This window comes from Melitaea cinxia, chromosome 7 (assembly GCF_905220565.1).
Source record: "Melitaea cinxia chromosome 7, ilMelCinx1.1, whole genome shotgun sequence".
NCBI classification, from domain to species: Eukaryota; Metazoa; Arthropoda; class Insecta; order Lepidoptera; family Nymphalidae; genus Melitaea; species Melitaea cinxia.
In genome coordinates this window covers 13,191,615-13,207,506 of record NC_059400.1, presented here as the reverse complement: position 1 = coordinate 13,207,506, position 15,892 = coordinate 13,191,615, and the positions used below count along the sequence as shown (strand labels likewise).

Below are 15,892 nucleotides of genomic sequence, written 5' to 3'. Positions count from 1 at the left end.
TCGCGTACCTACGTTTGTTCACAAAGTGTAGTAATTTTGATAAATAGCTTTTACTTACACATTTTAAACGACTTCAAAAAAGGAGGTTCTCAACTTGACTACTTTTTTTTGTTACCTACCTCATAACTTCTTACTGGGTAGTAGACCGATTTCGATGATTTTTAATAGCCTCCCAAAAAAGGTGGTTCTCAATTCGATTGTATTTTTTCTATGTATGTTATACCTCACAATATTTGACTGGGTGGACTGATTTCGATAATTTTTTAAATCGAAAGCTGATGCTTGTCTTGGTCCCATTCAAATTTGATTGAGATCTGAGGACTAATTTTTGAGTAATCTTTTATGACGCGGATATACTTGACTATTTTGCGTCTACTTACGTTGTATTACTTGTCGGCAGAGGCGGCTCGTGACATTTTTTGATGGGAGTTCTCAAAAAAATAAACGAAAAACTAGCTTACCATTTATTTATTTCTATAGAAAATCCATTATGTCCATGCAGATACACCATCACTGCAGGCGCCAGCTCCATGCACCAGACACGGAAAACAAAATCATTTATTGGTTTCTTCACATCCACACAACCAAGGGGTTTTAAATTTTGTTCAGATTTAAAAACACGAAATATTTATTTCGTCATTGTTTAATTCCGATAGTCGATATTTTTAAAACACTTTAATTTAAAGGAAGCTTTAATCTAAGAAGCAAACAGATCGTAAAACATCACACTAGGATTCTTTTGAAAAAGTCAGGGCTAAGGGCTATAAGCTATTTATTTTCAGAGGTTTGTTAATAGCAAAAAAAAAAAAATGTTAAATAATTGAGGCATGGCATCTTAAAGTTTATTTTTCCTACCTAGACTTACAATATTAAGAACTGTACAAGTATAAACATAACAGTATTCTTCTCAAAAACAAAATAATACTTTTGTGAACATAAGCACTTATCCTTCTATATTTGTAGGCTTATTTAAATTTACAACAGTTTCAGGCGTTTGAATAACAGATTCTCTAGAATCAGAAGTTATTTCACTTTTAGGTTTCTTTGAAGATACTTGAGCATCTGCACAGTCTTCTACTCCTATCGGATCATTTTCATTTGAAGTTGTGTCCATCGGAACATTTTCATCTACTTTTTCAGAATTTTTGGTACCATCGGTAGAACATTGTTTTACGTTACTGACAACACTGTGGCTTGATATTGGCCTACCTAGAGTACAATCAACTTTTGGTACTTGGACTACTACAACTTGATCTTTCTTATCTTCATTTAAACTGCTCTTGTTGGGATCTTTCAATTTAATAGTTTGAAATTTAAGTGCAGAATTAATAGATTGAGTTCCATCTGCATTCCTATTTATTGGTTTTATGACTAAAATTTTTGTTTTCATACCAGCCTTTGTAAAGTCTGTTATATTTTTCTTGATTAATGGATTTTTAATAACTTCTAAGCTTTGGCGAAATTTTATCGGCACTACAGGCAAATTTTTGTTTGTTTTGGATGTTTCTAATGAAGGCGCTGCTGTAAGTTTGACTGTGTCCACAGGTACTTCTTTCACTTCTTCTTTGTTAGAATTCACTATCGTTTTGTCATCGGCCTGGAGGGCTGATTTATCTGGAGTATCTTTACTCATTTCTATCTCAGGCGCTATACTACATTCTTTATTAACCGTGTCCATACAAGCAAGCTTACTATTTATCGGATTTTTATTGAAGTTAGGAAAGTTAGACGTTTCTACTACTTTATTAGGGCTACTAGAGTTAAGATTAGATGTTTCTACTACTTTATTAGGGCTACAAGTATCTTTTGATTCCTTGTCTTCTTTTTTTGGCGATACTTTATCGGCACGTGTAATTTTTGGTGTCAGTGGTCGAGCAAATACGGCTGATATTCGCGATTCTTTAGAAATATTAAATAAAGCGAGATTCTTCATATGACCCTGTGCATTTTCTACTGACTTGCGAGATAACGTTACTAATGCACCACAACAGTCTTTATTTAGAAGATCATAATTACTTTGAATATCTTGCTGCATTTTCTTTTTATTCGGAGTTGATTTAGTTAATACCGTTTGAGAGTCGCGATATCCTTGCGCTTCCATTTTTAAGAGATTAGATAAATCGTATTCAAAATCTTCATTTTTGCGTTTTGTTTTATTCCGAACGGGCCTACGAGAAGCAACAGTTGTAGGTAATTCTACTTGGTGACGTTTTATTTTCTCATCAACGTCATCTAGATCTGAAGAGTTTTCTTCGAATAGTTTAGAATTCGATGATGAATCATTTTCGATGAAAACAACGTCTCTTTGGTTATCGTCTTCTTTAGGATCATCGCCCTCATCTGAAAAATCAAATAATAACGATGATGAATGCAAGCTACTAGTCATCGTCATCATCATCATCACTTCAGTCTATCACAGTCCACTGCTGGATATAGGCCTCCACAAGTTCGCGCTAAAAATGGCGTGGACTCATGTGTTTTGCCCATAGTCACCACGTTGGGCATGCAAGTTGGGTTGGTTGAATAATTCGCACGGGTATAGCTAGTTTTAATTTAAAGTTGTGCTTCACTATGATTCATGCAGTGTTTTCTCCACTGAACTTTGTCTAATAAAAGTCGATTCATCATCATCATTTCAGCCTATCGCAGTCCACTGCTAGACATAGGCCTCCATAAGTTCATGCCAAAAATGGCGTGAACTTGTGGAGGACCGCAGGGACGGCTTTGTTGCACCGAAGACGCTGCTGCCCGCGTCTTCGGCCTGTGTGTTTCAAAACCAGCAATTGGATGGTTATCCCACCATTGGTCGGCTTTTTAAGTTCCAAGGTGGTAGTGGAACTGTGTTATCGCTTAGTCGCCTCTTACGACACCCACGGGAAGTACCTAAAATTATTACTTGTTGACAAAACTAAATTTTTTAAACAAAATTTAATAAAATACGAACCTGCAACTAAAGCTTCTTTTTTCTTCTTCAAGTTATTTTTGTATCGACTAGCTTTTCGTTTTCGCGATCCTGATTCCACTCGAGTACTGCTAGAGGAACTATCATCGGATAATCGACTTGAGTCACTAGAACACCTACTGGGCCGTCTTGAATCGGGATTAATTTCATTTGCATCATTTACTTCATCTGATGTATCCGCGAGTTCTAAGGCTTCAATTCCATCTACGGCTTTTACAGTGCTGTAGTAGAAATCAGTATCACCTTTAAGTTTATGTACAATTTTCACATGTTCTGGAAGCTTATCGAAATCGAAATGCTTAAAATTACATAATTTACATGCATAACGGACCCACTTATAATGTCCGCCCATATGATTGAATAGTTCATTAAATTCATTAAATGTAGTATCACATTTTTTGCATAGCATTTGATCTATATTTATATCAGTTTGCATTTTTTGTTTGAATGCATTTAGATTGCTTTTTTCCACTTGTTGGGCGAAGGGCAATTTGTTAATAAGTGTACTGTTAAAAAAGTATGGTTTATTTTGAACAACAGTATCTTCATCTTCTATTTTATCATCGCTTTCTATTTTATCATCAGTTTTTACTTTATCATTAATTTCTGTTTTATCATCAGCTTCTATTTCTGTATCTTCTATACTGGGTTCCTTTTTTTTGTCTATGGGAGTAATTACTGCTTCAGTTAACACTTTTCCTTCGTCTTCATCTTTTATCTTTTTACCTACAACATTTTCCTTGTTCGGACTATCTTCAACAACACTTGCCGAATCTTCAACAACAGTTGTAGAATCGTCAATTGGAGCAGTATCTAAAAAAGAAATATGAGATTGTATATTATATCTTTGAAAATTCTGACGCTTCAATTTCATTACATTAATATAATTATGAATTATCAGTAAAGAGCTAAGCAAAGATTCACTTTATTTGTATTATCAATATTAATGTTTAATGAAGTTGCGTACAGTGGAGAGAGCAGCTAATATACAGTAAGTAATCACTAACAGTCAGTCTTAAATACTTTCGACGACACAAGTTTTCTCTTTGCGGTTCCTTTGCGTTCATGACCTCATCTCATTCTTGTGATACTCACAATTTAATATTTTGATACTAAGCATAATTACGATTTACATCTCTTAGCGATACAACGTTTGATAGTTGATAAAATTTAATGAATAAAAGTGTGTGAAACAGGTGAGACGAGTGAAACGCACCGGCAGACGGCGCGTGCGGCGCGCGTACGGCGGGCGACGGCAGGTAGGGGTTGTGCTGCGCCTTGTGGTAGTCGCGGCGGATCTGGATCTGGATGCGGCGGCGGTGGCGGCGCGCGCACGTGTGCGCGTGCGCGGCCAGCGCGGCGCGGCGCTCGAAGTTGCGCCCGCAGCCGCCGCAGCGCCGCCCGTCGCCCTCGCCGTCCAGCTGCTCCAGCCACGCCTGCACACGTTTCTATATATCACACTCGTCCGGTCGAAACTTTACTATTATAGAACTACACCGATAAATCTATCGTTATGTATTAACATTAATTACAGATTTTGAATATTTTCACTTTCGACAGAAAATTCCTAACACATGGGGGGGGGGGGGGGGGGATGGAAGAAATGGGTCGAAAGACTAAATTTTTAATTTCTTATCCATAAATTACGCCACACATCAAGGGGCGTAGGGGGTCGACGAAATGCGACATTGTGTGACAAGGATTAACCATCCTCGAATCCCCTTGAACTCACACAAAAAATTTCATCTAAATCCGTCCAGCCGTCTAGGAGTTCAGTGACATACACACGCACACAAGAAATATATATATAAAGATATAGAGTTGTATTAGCACAAACAGTCCTACTTTTTGTTGGGTTACAGCTGAATCAATGTTATCCAAAATTCCGATTATTGCCGAAAATATACACCAAAATATTATGATCAAACTTGAAGAAAGTAAAACAATTGTCAAAAATTTTAACTTGTGAAGGGCTATGCTGGCCGTGTATTTCATACAAATCAAATAATTTTGTCTAGATGCAATATTATCAATAGAAATATCACTTTAAAATTTTTGTCAGGAAAGTTGTTATCGAGGAAATTAATATAATAAATGCACACATTTCTCTGTTTCTCTATCCAAATTCTTTCACTCATTAGCATACATAATTGTGTTTACTCGTAAGCGGAAAAAAACCGATTTTAATTACATCGACAATACAACGGTACATAGTTGTACACGAAAAAAAATAGTCAATTAAATACGCGTTATCAAAGATTACCTACTCAAAAAGTAGCTATTAGATTACAATAAAATTGAAATTGGTATAAAAGAAGTATCATCCATATAAGCTTTATATAATAATAAAACAAGAATCATTAAAATCGGTATACACAGTGAAGAGTTATGCAGTATTACATAACGTAGGTCGACGAAGAAAGAGTCAAGTAAATACGCATTATTAGATATAACGCGAAAAGCAGTTGTTAGATTGCAGTTAAATTTTAATGGTACCACTTGACACGCACCACATTTCGAATAAAACAAAAATAATCGAAATTGGTTCACCCAGTCAATAGTTCTGAGGTAACATACATTTAAAAAAATCTCCTTTTTTGATAGTCGGTTAAAAATACTATAAAACTATATAATAGTTATACTTATTCACGCGCATACACACACATCACACACGCACGCAAGCAAGCACGCACGCTCACGCACGCACGCACGCACGCACGCACGCGCTCACACACGCACGCACGCACGCACGCCAGTCACGTTCACAGAAAATTTAAGTCAAGCTAGTATTATTCTACACTGTAGCAATCTGTAAACATCTTGGTATATGTGCTCATTGCTCCAGTGTGGTTCGTCAAATATACCAAAGCTCATAAAACAAAATAAAAAAGTAAATGTTACCTGATTTTCTTGGTCAAGCCTTTCTTCCTCAGTTATTTTCTGTGGTACAACATTTTTTGAAACAGTCTTCCGCTTTTCATAGTAAGCAGGTGGATTGTTCATTTTAAATGCTTTTGCTTGTATCGACTCTCGTAATCTTCGAATTTGAGCTGCTGTTTTTCTGTAACACAATTAAATATTATTAACTTAAAATACAAAGAAACTTTGAAATTATACAAATATTATTTAAATATTTTTTATCGATCATAAATAAAGAATTAGTAACGGCTAGCAATTGAGTGAACAACTGAATTTAAGATTGACAAACATTAATTTAAAGATCTAGGTTAAATACGTGCTCTTACCTATGAACTTTAAATAAATGCCGGTAAACACTCCAAGAAGTTGAAAATATATCTAAGCAATCTGGACATGGGTAGACAAGCCGACTTTCTACATGTTTGTACTTCATGTGGAATTTTAGTGTTTTCTGAGTCGAAAACTGTTGATCGCCTGAAAATTTAGACAAAAGGAAATAAATACACATTTTAAAAAACTGTTATTTACTTTAATACATTGTATTTAATTTAAATGGAACAGTTTTTTTATAAATGTACGTTGATTTTGTATTAAGTCTATTTGTTAAAAAAATTGTGAGATGTGAGACTTTATAAACGTAACATTCAAAATAAAAGATAGTATGAAAAAGATAACAAATCCTTACATATTTTACATTTGAGCTTATCCTTATCCTCATTCTCTTCATCATCACTTATTTGTATAACATTATCCATATTTGACGACTCATCATTGTTACTTTGTACTTTAAATGTTCCATCACTTTGTAGAACTGCATTTTCTTGATATAGTATATTATCCAACTCTTTCACCTAAAATAATATTTATTATAGCTACAAAATTATAGTTTACAAAAATAATTATTTTTGGCCTAATTTAAAATATAATAATTTTAAAATATTCGCCAGGAAATTTCATCACACATAACACTAATTAATACAAATTGAGTGAAGAAGTTTAGTTAATTACTACTTTGTAGATAGTGCAAACCATTTGGTTTCCCGATAAATGAAAAGGAATGAAAAAAAATCTTCAACATATATATTAAAAAAAAAAAGATCACAGGGAATTAATACAATAATCTCTTACTTGGACTTGCATACTATCATTGCTGGTATCATCATTAACAACATTTTGATACATAGCAACTGAACTTTTTGGTATTTTCTGAAACGCCAATTGTTGTTCTTTTAGTTTTTCTCCTTGCACGCCTTTATGTCTAATTATTCTTTCTACTACTTCAGTTATATCTTTAGTCATTGGAATCCTTTCATCACTGGCCTCATCTTCTGAGCAGTTCAAATTTTTTGTTTCTTTTATATATTCCTGGTAACTTTCTTCTAACTTCCTTATTTTTAATACCTCTTGTATCTGAAATAGTAAAAAATAAATTTCAGTGTACCAGTTACAAAAATTTTGTGACGACTTATTTTGTATAACAATAAAAAAAATTGTAAAAATAAGTTAGGCAGATTTAAACTAGAAATTATAAGTGGAAAGGCTATCAAAAAGTTTATATATGTAAAATTTTACATGCATGAAAACATAACATATAATAAATGAATAACATACATTTTCACATAAAAAAATCCAAATCATGTGCAAAATAACTTACAGTACTTGTTTCTTTAAAAAAGTGCCCATGAATAGAATTCTTGAATTTCTCTTTGCAATACACACGTTTATGTGATATAAAATTTGCTAAGCTTCTGAATATATTCCGGCACACCTTGCATTCATATAAAAGATCACATTCATTGCTTAGCAAATTTTTGAGCTGAAATGAAATATATAAATTTTATAAACATAAACACATGGAAACAAATGTGAAAATATCAAATGCAATAAATGTACTTTAAGTGGATTAACTTTTTGAAAAAATTAAATTACCTCCTCAGTTGCTTGATCAAAAATTTTTCTTGCCTGTGCAAAACCAGTTATATTTGTCAGTATAGGTTTTCTAAGTAATGAGAAATCAGTTTCTTCATTTTCATCTGTTGCTCGACTGCTTATTCTGTTTATCTTACTTTTTTCATCCTTTTTCTTAGTGTTTATTTTATTACCAGCCATTTTGACACCTATAATTTTATTTTTTATTAATAATTATTGTATTCCAAAGCAATTAAAGTTCAATTAACATAGTATTGCTTTTGCATCTTTCTTTACAGTATGAAGTCACATTTTCGAATTGTTCAAATAATAAATTGGCACTGTTTTGGACAACGCGAACCAACCAAGGTAACTATACAAACAATTTAGTAAGGATGTGTTATCTAATCTAACCATCACTAGTTAAGGTCTTAGTCGTAATTTTGATTTAAAAAAAGCTTTTTCATTTATCTTGAAGGACAATTTATTGAACTAAGTAAAAGCATGGTTTTTAATCACGAGGTATATATGTGCTAAGATGTTCACAGTCTGACAGTCTCTCCCTCAAATTTCGACGAAAACATTGATTCTCATTTCAAGAAAACACTTTCGACTAATTTTAGATTTAATGCAGAAAACTAATCAAATATTTAAAGGTTCAAACTTACAAGGAAATCTTGAAAACTGCAAACTTGAAAATCCTTACGTTTCGAGAAATGCACGACCATCACGCCATTTTTAACAAATGAATACATACCAACGATATAGCTAACCAGCCATCTACTAACATTTTTGTATGTAGGTAGGTACTTACATTTGTCAATAATTAAATAAAAAAAATGTATTTGAGTAATCCTTTTTCTGATATTTATATAAAAATATTAATAATATAAAAATATGAATTTCATTCCAGATATTTAATATCCCGATATTATTTTTAAACGACAAAAGCAATGGATGTAGTAGTCATTTTTCATTTTAGCTGTGGTTCGAGTTCGAAGGATCGGATCGGAGGCCTCTACTTTGACAGTTTTGTATTGAATATTGAACTCATATCGAACTTTTGAAGGTAGAAATTTAAGGGTATTTTGAACTTATTAATTCTCGTTTTGTACTTTTAGCTAAATAGTCCTCTTCATACAAATTTAATATTAATTTTCTACTTTCTTCAGTAAGATTTTTCTATGGCCGGATAATATCGTATATTTTTAAAATCAATTTTGGATTACCGGCAAACTTATTAGGCTATAAACATGACTTTTATATAAGATAAAAAATTAAGATATTATATATAAGATTTAAAATGAACATATTTGTTATTTTTATTAGTGACTACACTTTTAGTAATGACTTAATTTATTTTATCGCAGAAAATGGCAGACGGAGAAGTCCAAACTCTTGATTATCAGCATAGAAGATGGCATAACATAAGAAAACTGTTAGAGAGATCTGGTCCCTTTTGTCATCCAGATTTCGAGCCATCTGCTGAAATTCTAGATTTCATTATGAACTCTTGCAAAGTCTTGATTGTTGGGGCTGGTGGCCTCGGATGTGAACTGTTAAAAGATCTGGCTCTGATGGGTTTTAAGAAACTACACATAGTGGATATGGATACTATAGAGCTATCAAATCTTAATAGACAGTTTTTGTTTCGGAAGAACGATATTGGCTTGTCTAAAGCAAAATGTGCTGTCGAATTTGTGAATAAGAGGTAAAGTACTATGAAAGAAGCTTTTTATTATAATATTTCACAATATCGTTTTAATGTTTTATGATCATGTTGTATGTTACAGAGTACCCGGCTGTGAGGCAGTAGCTCATCATTGTGCAATTCAGGATTTAGATGAGGGATTTTACCGTCAATTTCACATCGTAGTTTGTGGACTTGATTCAATTGTTGCAAGGCGTTGGCTTAATGGAATGTTAATGTCGTTGCTGCAATACAACGATGATAGTAATTATTGTTTTCTTTATTAATAATATTATAAAAATATACTTGTAATAATGTCTGCCCAATATTTTATTATTTATTACTGCTCATTATAAGACATTATTAATTTAGTTACTTCTTGTGTGGTTCAGGTTTGGTTTTCTGAAGTAATTTTTGTTTACAGGAAGTTTGGACCAAAGCAGTGTCATTCCATTGGTTGACGGAGGCACAGAGGGATTTAAGGGAAATGCGAGAGTAATTCTGCCAGGAATGAGTGCTTGCATTGAATGCACTCTGGATCTATACCCACCTCAGAAGACATTTCCTCTTTGTACAATTGCAAATACACCTAGGTATAATGTGGAGCTTTTTGTTACTAATTAGAAAAGATTGAATAAAATTGCTATTTGCTATATTTGTTTCTAAAAATAATGATTGTTAGACAGCCTGTATATAAAGAAATGGCTTATAAGGCTTATAAGACATGCCATAATTTTTAATCACAATTACATCACAGTTATAGACCATAATCGTAAGATAAACGTACGAAAGTAAAATCACATTTAAGTCTAAAAAACAACAATTCAAATAATGCATAATTTTCTTAAACAGATTACCAGAACACTGTATAGAGTATGTAAAAGTTCTGCAATGGGCAAAAGAGAATCCATGGGGCAGTTCAACCCCGCTCGATGGAGATGATCCCCAGCATGTGGCTTGGGTTTATGAGAAAGCGCAGGAAAGGGCTATGAAATATGGAATAACATCGGTAACATATAGATTAACTCAGGGAGTTTTGAAGAATATTATTCCAGCCGTTGCAAGTACTAATGCTGCTATTGCTGCTACATGTGCTACTGAGGTAAATTTAATTATTACCTCATAACCTTTTACTAGGTGTACTGATTTTGTCATTTTTTTTTCAAAGCTTCAAAGTCAAAAGCTTGTTCTTGTCATGATTAAACTTGATTGAGTTTGCTTACCTGGCGAAAAAGCTACCAACTCTATTTTGTACCAAATGCACACTACATTTGGTATACAACATTAAGCACCGCATTGAAGATGCAGTTCACATTATGGTGGAATTATTTCAAAATGAAGATATCAGAACCCAAAATTTTAACGAACTTGGAGGTTTTAATTCAATTTTGGCTTATTCTCTTTCAGAGCCAGCTAAACTATTGTACAAGATTGTAAACATTGATATGTGATGACGACTTCATTAGTTATCTTGTTTTTAGTATGTGTGATGTTTCTATCGAATGGCATAGTCCTTATGGACTAAAACTCCTTAGATAAATAAATAAAATAAAAAAACTTGATTGCAATCTGACAATTTTATAAAGATGTGAATTTTATCAGTAACTAAGAATAATTAGGAAACTCGTTACATTTATTGCTAATCCTATTTGCTATAACATTTGTGTAATAATTTATTTAAGTGGTAAAATTATCATAATAGATGTATTTAGTATCAAGATTATTGTTGAACTACAAGATATAATAATTAATCATACATCTGTAATTGTATTGAATTATAACACAGTTACAAAACAGTTTTCAACTGTATAATTGGACCATGAATTTATATGTATGTATTTATGCTTAGATTTATTAAGTCTATTAATATTTCAGGTTTTTAAATTAGCTACATCATGTTGCACCAATATGAACAACTATATGGTGTTAAATATGTCTGAAGGCGTGTATACATACACATTTGCAGCTGAGAAACGTCCCGACTGTGTTGCTTGTAGTAATACTACACGAACAATGGAAATTGAATCAAATGCAACCTTGCAAGCAATATATAATAAATTATGTGAAGATAAAGGGTATTTGATGAAAAGTCCAGGTAAATTTTATATTATTATTTTTTTTATTATTACAGCCTATACAGTCCACTGCTGGACATAGGCCTAAACAAGTTTATGCCAAAAATAACGTGAACTCATGTGTTTTGCCCATAGTCACCACGCTGGGCAGGCGGGTTGTGACCACAGGGCAGGCTTTGTCGCTTTAGTCGTTTAAAAAAAAATTTATTAAAATATTGTTATTGTCTTACTCCTTAGACTACAGATTCCGAAATTATTTTGGGCAAAAGACCTTGTTTCTGAAGGAACTGATACCTTGGACCCCCATAGTTAAATCCCGTTAGCCAAATTATGTTAAAAGTCATATCTCTAGTATTTTTTAATAAAAGTTATATAATATAAAATTTTCACTCATGTCAAATGTCAATACTTACCTGAAAACTGATTTGATTCCAAGGGGTTGAAATCGACTACTATGGGAATCCCTGTGTATATACTTGATTTGTTATTAATAGCTATTGATTTATAATAACATATTATTTTAAATATATAAACTAATTTATAACACTAATTATGTCAAAATTTAGTATTTTTGCAATTTTTATTTTACATCCATTCATAGAAATATTATTTTAGTGATAATATTACTTAAAAAAGGGTTATGTAGGTACAAAATAGGCTGCAAAAAAAGCTTAGGTATTTTATGGATAGTTTTTGTTATATTTTATTTAAAAAGTCAACAATAATTAAAATTACTTTATATTCAGTTTTTAGTTTATTATTTATTTTTTTAGGTATTACTACAATCATCAATGGTCGTAACAAAACTTTATATATGTCTTCAATCAAGAGCATCGAAGAGAAAACAAGAGATAACTTAAAGAAGAAAATCACTGAGCTAGGACTGTACAATGGAGCTGATATACTGGTAGCAGATGTAACAACACCAAACACGTTAACAATAAAATTGAAATTTTCTGATAATCTTGATGTTGATATGGGCCGATAAAAGAATAATTGGTTGAGAAGCAATTTCTTTATGCTATGAATGTAATTCACCCGCTGTTGTAATATTTACATAAGGAATTTAATAAATTATTGTTAAATTGTTATTATTTTTATTTTAGGAGTAGGTACTCAATGGGTGTACAACGTACTAAAAGCTATATTACTAAGACTCCAATTCCCATTTTCGCTTTGATTTTCGTTATTGCATCCAATGAAAAATTAAATTTATAGGTTTATTAGTAGGAATAATCTATTACATATTGATAGTTTAACAGTGTAGTAAGGGGTAAGGGGGGGTGGGGGAGGCACTGATACAGTTGCGGCACGACACGGAGATACGGGTACGACCAAAGATTTAAATTCAATCTTTGGTTACGACGACATAATATAATGGCCACGCAACGTCCGACGACACAAAGACGACGAACGGATTGGCAATAGAGACTAGGACTGCATAGAATAATATTTACTAGTAGTCTCCCAGTGGTCGAAATTAGACAATAATTAATTTAAATTATGTTTGAACACCAAGGTTCTGTTGTCAAAAATTATATATCTATAATAATAAACAATAGAGTATATATGCGTCTGTTATCAAAATACTTGGTCGTGTGTATATTTGTGTAATGTTTTTTTGGAGTTTACTCATTTCCATATAAGACCACGGTATGAAAAAACATGAAGAGTAAAATCTTAATGATAATGTCATCATTATGACGTGTAAACTCGTTTTGGTTGGGATTTTTTATATATGTATGTACCTACACCGATTACGCCGAGATTTCTGATCCGAGGTGATTCTTTTTTTCTTCGATACGGAATAGTTACTTACCAGTTGGTTCTGTAAAATTTGATTTAGTTTGACTCAGTAGTTTTAATTTAATAAGTATTTTTGTTTACTTGGATGATGTGATTTTCGTGATACCTACTTTGTGTACGGCTTTTTTTGGGGAAAAGAATGAAAGCTAGGTACTATGGCGGTATGGCCCCCTGATCTAGTCAAAAAAGGTTCTACTGCAATATATAGGTAAATTAACCTATTATTGATATTAAAAAGTAAAAAATAACATTTAAAAAAGCCGAATTCAAAAACTAAAAAGTACAAAATAACTTAATAAAGATTTTATTTGAAACACGTCTTCTTATTCAAAACTACTACTTTTAATAAAATACTATTTGTATGTTCTACCAACTGATAGTTTTCAAGTCGGTGGCTCGGTGCCAAGTAGTCTCGTGTAGTTCGCGAACGAACTAGTTCTTAAGAGCGCTCCTAAATGCGAACGACGCGAACTAGTTCCCAAATGCGTCGCTCCTTAGTTCGTTATATGTATGAGCGAGAGCGCGTCAACTAACGCTTGGTACTGATTGAGTTTAAGAGTGCTCCATAAATACGAATAATACAAACTATATACTGATTACTGATTGATAAAATTATAATTAATTATAAGTACAAAGAATAGTATTAACAGACTTGTATTGTTTGATATATTTTTATAGATTATATTTTACAATACTTTTGTTGATTATTTTTAAATAAAAAAAATATTATTTCGTAAAGTGTATTTTTATTCATTCAAATATGGACGTTCATTGATTGCACAACTACACTATCACTTAAACAATACGATTAAATAAGAACAAGAACGTGTGAATAAAGCCGCAATGTGAGCGAAAGATCTGCCACTTTCTAGTTCGAGACGGGAGCTGACGAACTAAAAGAGCGAACTAGTTCGCGAAGCAGTGGCGAACTAGAAAGAGCGCTCCCGGTCGCGAACTACTTTGCGCAAGACTAGTGCCAAGCCAAATGTAACACTCGCTGTGACTAGACATGTGTAAGTAATGCAATTGATACATTACGCGTGATATTACCGTGGCTCCACACATGGCTATTTGTGTTTGCGTATTTTCCATATTTGACAAATAACTTCCATGTGTGGAGAGTGTATTTGCCAAATTTATTGCCGTATTTACCTATTTGGCAAATATGGCCAGTAACAAATACGGCTTACCGAACTTCTGTCGGTTTTGCAAGGCACATCAAAGGCCAATATCAAAAAATATGTTTAATTTTTTGATATTTGGCTCCATGTGTAGACGGTCGTATCGTCTATTTGCCCGTACCTCAAATATTTTGTCAAAAACAACAAATACTGAACAGCAAACACAAATAGCCATGTGTGGAGCCACCTTTACTCGAACATGAAATATGGCATCACACATTACGCGACGAAATGAAGTATTACACATCACACTTGACATTACGCGCTCTGTTCGGTCGGAATGTTGGATTTCTTATCTATTTGCTCTGTCTAACTTCACTTACTGAGTGAGACACGGTGATGCGCGGCGCACTTTTGCAACCAGTCATAACCTCACTCTCTAGCTCTACATTATTTTCGTTAGTATGAGTGAGAGCGAGCTACTGAGCCGTGGCGAGTTTCAGTCATTTTTTTAAGTGAAATATGAATCGTATTTAAGAATGCTAAGGCATATTATAGCACAACATTGTACGTAATACTTTTTAATAATGCGTTACGCACTTGACTGCCGCTAAAATTCGAGTTCAAATTTCTGCTTTTGCATTTATTAAAATGTTTTGTTTGTTTACGTTGCTTGTGAAAATAAAATTATAAATGAAGTATTGACATAAAAAAGTAACCATTGTATGTATATAAAGTTGATTTTTAAATACGCCAGTATTCATGGTCATTAGTTTATTCCTAACTTATGTTATAAACTAGCTGCGTCCCGCGGTTTCACTCGCGTAGTTCCCGTTCCTGTGATGATTCTGGGATAAAAAGTAGCCTAAGGCTCTCCAAGGTCTGTTTTATCTGTATACCAAAATTTGAAACCAACTTTTTTTACAAATCAAAGCTAATTTTAGAACAAACTTTTAGAAAACCAAACAAAAAAAAAAACAAAACAAATATTATGAATTTTTAGCCAGTTTCCACCTCTCATTTACCATTTTTATGCTAAAGTGATGTTTGGTCTGCTACGTAGTACACCGAACACCGTACACTTAAACATACTATAAGTACAAAATCTCATGGAATGTCTGGTGTGATGACAATTACGTGATATATAGCATTTCATAAGACATATCTCACGCCGAACAGTACACATTTCGGGTAATGTTCGGTGTGATGGTGTGATGCCATATTACTCAGTACGAAATGTAATGTAATATTACATTACATTTTGAAGCACTGTTTTGCGCAAGTCTAGCTGTGACCTTGAAGACTTTAGCGAGTTGGTTCGTTTAGAACAAAACCAGCCAAGCGTAGTAGGAATTTCATTACAGTAATTTATTAGTATAGCTACATATATACTAATCTGTGATTAGTATTA

The 15,892-nt window shown here is 33.0% G+C and overlaps 2 protein-coding genes across 2 annotated transcripts; one reads left to right on the top strand and one right to left on the bottom strand.

The window, feature by feature from the left end:
* Positions 1-817: 817 nt before the first annotated feature.
* On the bottom strand, positions 818-8,611 carry LOC123655385. Its single transcript, XM_045591199.1, has 10 exons — positions 8,458-8,611; positions 7,811-7,998; positions 7,536-7,697; positions 7,010-7,291; positions 6,567-6,732; positions 6,208-6,355; positions 5,864-6,023; positions 4,179-4,398; positions 2,945-3,775; positions 818-2,340 (listed from the first exon to the last, which is right to left on the bottom strand). The coding sequence occupies exons 2-10, from the start codon at positions 7,988-7,990 to the stop codon at positions 944-946; spliced, it is 3,546 nt and encodes a 1,181-aa protein (XP_045447155.1). The 5' UTR covers positions 7,991-7,998; positions 8,458-8,611; the 3' UTR covers positions 818-943.
* Positions 8,612-8,764: 153 nt separating this feature from the next.
* On the top strand, positions 8,765-12,643 carry LOC123655015 (nedd8-activating enzyme E1 catalytic subunit). The gene is made up of 7 exons (XM_045590863.1): positions 8,765-8,858; positions 9,160-9,500; positions 9,583-9,743; positions 9,904-10,072; positions 10,332-10,581; positions 11,355-11,574; positions 12,328-12,643. Exons 2-7 carry the CDS (start codon positions 9,163-9,165, stop codon positions 12,540-12,542), a joined length of 1,353 nt encoding a protein of 450 aa, XP_045446819.1. The 5' UTR covers positions 8,765-8,858; positions 9,160-9,162; the 3' UTR covers positions 12,543-12,643.
* The last annotated feature ends 3,249 nt before the right edge of the window (positions 12,644-15,892 follow it).

Bases quoted from the DNA above. Each gene is read 5' to 3' on its own strand.
- LOC123655385 (XM_045591199.1), bottom strand. From the start codon at position 7,990: ATGGCTGGTAATAAAATAAACACTAAGAAAAAGGATGAAAAAAGTAAG. The intron at 7,698-7,810 runs GTAATTTAATTT...ATTTCATTTCAG, and splicing joins TTGATCAAGCAACTGAGGAG to CTCAAAAATTTGCTAAGCAA. The intron at 7,292-7,535 runs GTAAGTTATTTT...TTACTATTTCAG, and splicing joins TTTTTAAAGAAACAAGTACT to ATACAAGAGGTATTAAAAAT.
- LOC123655015 (XM_045590863.1), top strand. From the start codon at position 9,163: ATGGCAGACGGAGAAGTCCAAACTCTTGATTATCAGCATAGAAGATGG. The intron at 10,073-10,331 runs GTATAATGTGGA...TTTCTTAAACAG, and splicing joins ACAATTGCAAATACACCTAG to ATTACCAGAACACTGTATAG. The intron at 10,582-11,354 runs GTAAATTTAATT...TTAATATTTCAG, and splicing joins CTGCTACATGTGCTACTGAG to GTTTTTAAATTAGCTACATC.